The 4,560-nt window shown below is 36.2% G+C and overlaps 1 protein-coding gene across 1 annotated transcript; it reads right to left on the bottom strand.

Moving 5' to 3' along the window:
* Positions 1-915: 915 nt before the first annotated feature.
* On the bottom strand, positions 916-3,353 carry LOC131643716 (elongation factor 1-alpha-like). The gene is made up of 3 exons (XM_058914015.1): positions 3,205-3,353; positions 2,184-2,674; positions 916-2,099 (listed from the first exon to the last, which is right to left on the bottom strand). The coding sequence occupies exons 2-3, from the start codon at positions 2,643-2,645 to the stop codon at positions 1,218-1,220; spliced, it is 1,344 nt and encodes a 447-aa protein (XP_058769998.1). The 5' UTR covers positions 2,646-2,674; positions 3,205-3,353; the 3' UTR covers positions 916-1,217.
* Between the last annotated feature and the right edge of the window lie 1,207 nt (positions 3,354-4,560).

Raw genomic sequence — 4,560 nt, forward strand, 5'->3', positions numbered from 1 at the left:
TCAGTATGTCCAATCAAATACTATTATTCAATGACACTCAATTTTTTACAATGATTTTGCAATTGAGTGTTCCAGTTGGCAAATTCTTTTTATTTTTGTGAAGTCAAAATACAATTGAATGTTCCAGTTGGCATTTTTTTCTAATTCTGTGAAAATCAATGTAAGGGAGTGGTAAAAAATAATTTCCCACCATGACTCATATCATATGTGCCAGTCCATATTAAAATTAGTCATGTTGAATTATACCATATTTACAAAACTATTTTGAAACTTGTATTCACTTTCATTTTGCATGGTTCAGTATAGTGTTAAAGCAATTAGTACAATATAGTGTGTAACAAGGGAAAAAAACGTGAATTTGATGCTTAAAATCGCTTAAAAAAATTTAAATGAGCAATTCGGTATCCATTGTTGAGCCATCTCCGTCTCGCACAACTTAAACCATTGGTCTGGTCCCAAGGGTAACAAAAATGAATGCAGAGCTTTTATTGGAAAAAATGAATGCAGATTTTTAATTGAGGGAAAAAAAGGATGCAGAGCTTTTGTAGCGGAAAAATGGATGCAGAGCTTTTGTAGGGAAAAATGGATGCAGAGCTTGTCTCAGCATTTGAAACAATGCCAAACACTATATGCAGCCAATTATCAACATAAATTAACTGTATAAAAGAAAACAAGAGTTGCACCTGTGTTACTACCTCAATTGATATTGAAAGATTTAGAGGGAGGTATAGTCAATCATGAGGTGGTGGACGGCAGCAAAAGCCCCTCACCATTGTTGGTCGTTACCACTCACACAATTATGATTGAATAAATCAACTTCTAAACTTATACACCACAAGTGCGTTTTGATTTGAGAGAAAAATTAACTTGCAGATAATTGGCCCAAAAACTTAAAAGTAAAATAAAACCATAGAATAAACAAAAATATAACATATATTTGATACCAAAATAAGCATAGCATAGCTGCTTATAAAATCCAAGTGTTACTTCACGCGAGACACAAACTGTTAAAGCATAAACATGAAAATGAAAAAGCCCTGCCACCGTCGATCTAGAACCCAGTTCTGGGAACAACAGCTGCGAGATGAAGGCGCAGTCTTCACACTTAATCCAAAAAACAATTTAACTAAACCAGAAATAAAAATACTAGGAACCAGGAACCATTTATTATTGCAATCATGAAAATAGACTCCCCTGGTTAAGTCATCCTGCACGGTTCACTTCTTCTTCAATGCTGACTTAGTCTTGACGGCTCCACTGGGATCCTTCTTCTCCACAGCCTTGATGACTCCAACCGCCACAGTTTGACGCATGTCTCTCACAGCAAAACGACCAAGTGGAGGATATTCGGAGAATGTCTCAACCACCATGGGCTTGGTGGGAACCATCTTGATAATACCAGCATCACCATTCTTCAGGAATTTTGGCTCCTTTTCAATCTCTTTACCAGAACGCCTGTCAATCTTGGTAAGAAGCTCGGCAAACTTCACAGCAATGTGGGAGGTATGGCAGTCAAGAACAGGGGCATAACCATTTCCAATCTGACCAGGGTGATTCATGATGATCACTTGAGATGTAAAGTTAGCAGACTCCTTGGCTGGGTCGTCCTTGGAGTTTGAGGCAACAAAACCACGCTTGAGATCCTTAACAGCAACATTCTTAACATTGAATCCAACATTGTCACCGGGAAGAGCCTCGGTGAGAGCTTCATGGTGCATCTCCACAGACTTGACCTCAGTCTGAAGTCCGGTTGGAGCAAAAGTCACCACCATTCCAGGTTTGATGACACCAGTCTCAACACGTCCCACAGGCACAGTTCCAATTCCTCCAATCTTGTAGACATCCTGAAGGGGTAAACGGAGGGGTTTGTCTGATGGCCTCTTAGGCTCGTTGATATTGTCAAGGGCCTCAAGAAGGGTTGGACCCTTGTACCAGTCAAGATTTGTAGAGCGCTCAATCATGTTGTCTCCCTCAAAACCAGAGATGGGAACAAATGGAACTTTGTCAGGATTATAGCCAACCTTCTTCAAATAGGAAGAAACCTCCTTCACAATTTCTTCATACCTAGCCTTCGAGTACTTGGGTGTAGTGGCATCCATCTGCATAATATAAAAAATAATGAGTAATTGTATAAATGGTTCGTGAAAATATCAAATGCAAAAGAGGGTGAAAATCTAAATTACCTTGTTACAGCAGCAGATCATCTGCTTGACACCAAGAGTGAAAGCAAGTAGAGCATGCTCACGGGTCTGTCCATCCTTGGAAATTCCAGCTTCAAAACCACCAGTAGTGGAATCAATAATGAGAACAGCACAATCAGCCTGGGAGGTACCGGTAATCATGTTCTTAATGAAATCCCTGTGGCCGGGGGCATCAATGACAGTGCAGTAGTACTTGGTAGTCTCAAACTTCCACAGGGCAATGTCAATGGTGATACCCCTTTCACGCTCAGCCTTGAGCTTGTCAAGAACCCAGGCATACTTGAAAGAACGCTTGTTCATCTCAGCAGCTTCTTTCTCAAACCTCTCAATGACACGCTTATCAATACCTCCAAGCTTGTAGATCAAGTGACCAGTGGTAGTCGACTTGCCAGAGTCAACATGGCCAATGACAACAATGTTAATGTGAACCTTCTCTTTTCCCATTAGTCCTGACGCTTGAATTCACAAAAGATCTGATATTTCAACACAAACCAAAACAAACATAAACCTAAGTATACAACAAGAAAACAAATCATAATACACAATCCATGTCGACAATACAACAGCCATACAGGGGAGTGTGGGAGTGTTTCAAACATGCGATCGATTCAAAAATATTCTTCAAGATCCATATACTATATAAATTCATATACAGTACGTCTATCATGTTCATATTAGATGCATCGATGTTCCCAACAGAAGAAAAAAACACTCCTATATCCAAAACATAATACCATCGTAACAAATCAAACCTACCGATTCAAAAAACATAGACGACTATCACATTGCATGGATTCAGAATTACTATCTAAGCATGATTATCATAATCGAATAACAAATCGAACAGAAAAAAAAACAGAATGCTAAACAAAAACATTTATAATGAATCTACGTAACGTAACCACATGTATTCAAAAAAAATGGTGCGAAAGAATCATAAATCGAAGACATGGATGGTAAAAATCGATCCATTGGTAACAAAATAAGAGAGATTGAGATTTACCTTGAAGGAGAAAGTTGCGGTAAAACCCTAGCAGCAAGGAAGAGAATGAAAATAGTAGCAGTAGTGATAAAAAAGAAGGGTTACGGGGTTTATATAGGTGAAATTGTTTATTTGATTTTGACGGAATTGCCCTTTCTTTTTGTAATTTATTTTGATTCAATCTCTAAGCCCAAATAATCGCTTGTAGCGTGCGGCACAATGTTTGGAGAGGGAATTGCCCTTGCATTCATAATTTAATTCAATTTAATTTAATTTGACCTATTAATGTCAATTTAGGGGTGGGAATAGGCTGGGCCGAGCTAGGCTTTGTCAAGCCTGAGTCTGGCCTTCTAAATATTTTAAAACCTAAGTCTGGCCTGTTGTCTATCATAGGCTTAATTTTAGGCCTAAGTTTGGCCTTTTCAAATGACTGTTTGGCCTATTAGCCTATATAAAAGCCTGTTTTATTTGAACATTTTTTAATAAGAAATTTAACTAATGTTTAAATAGACTAGCAAATTACAAGATCAACGAGACTAAATGCTTATTTCATTGATTTATTCAAATTTACCTATTAACATAAGTTATGTGATACTATTTGTTTGAGAGAACTTATGAAAACAACTTATGACATTGTTCATAATTTTTTTCAACTTATTTTCACAAGTTCTTCTACATAAATAAACTTATTTTTTGTATTTTAATTCAAAGTACAAATAAAATATAATAATAATATTAAACTTATTCATATTTATTTAAAGAGACCGGCCTGGTAGGCTTAAAAGGTTTTTTTTATGGCCTAAGACTTGGCCTTTTTAACTAAATAGGCTTATAAAAAAGCCTAAGCCTTTTCTATTTATAAAAAAAACCTGGCCTGACATGGGCCTGTGTAGGCTAGGTCGTAGGCCCCTGTTAGTTGGTCTGGCTTATTCTCACCCCTAAATGTCATTCAATAAATTTTTGTTAAAATTAAAAAAATATGTTTTTTCTTTCTTTTAATTGATATACAATAAACGTTTTCATACATTTATTTAAATAAAGTATTTGTTTTTAAATACTAAATCCGTGTTATCGCACGGGTTTCATTCGGATTTCATATTACATGATCTAATTATAATTCATAAAGACTCTTTGTTTATAACAAACATAAGGTAATATAATTCAACTCAAATTCAATAAATTTTGAATTAAAGAGTATATTAAACAAATGAGTTAACATTGTTGTCACTATTAATATATACAAATAATTCAGGTTTAAGTCCAACTGCTGCAAGCATCTCCATAGTACCAGATTAATAGTTGAACTTAAGCAATGCAAGAACCAACCAACAACAACACTCTGCAACATATTTCTGCATGGAGACATGTATCAAATAG

Source organism: Vicia villosa, linkage group LG1 (genome assembly GCF_029867415.1).
Source record: "Vicia villosa cultivar HV-30 ecotype Madison, WI linkage group LG1, Vvil1.0, whole genome shotgun sequence".
NCBI lineage: Eukaryota > Viridiplantae > Streptophyta > Magnoliopsida > Fabales > Fabaceae > Vicia > Vicia villosa.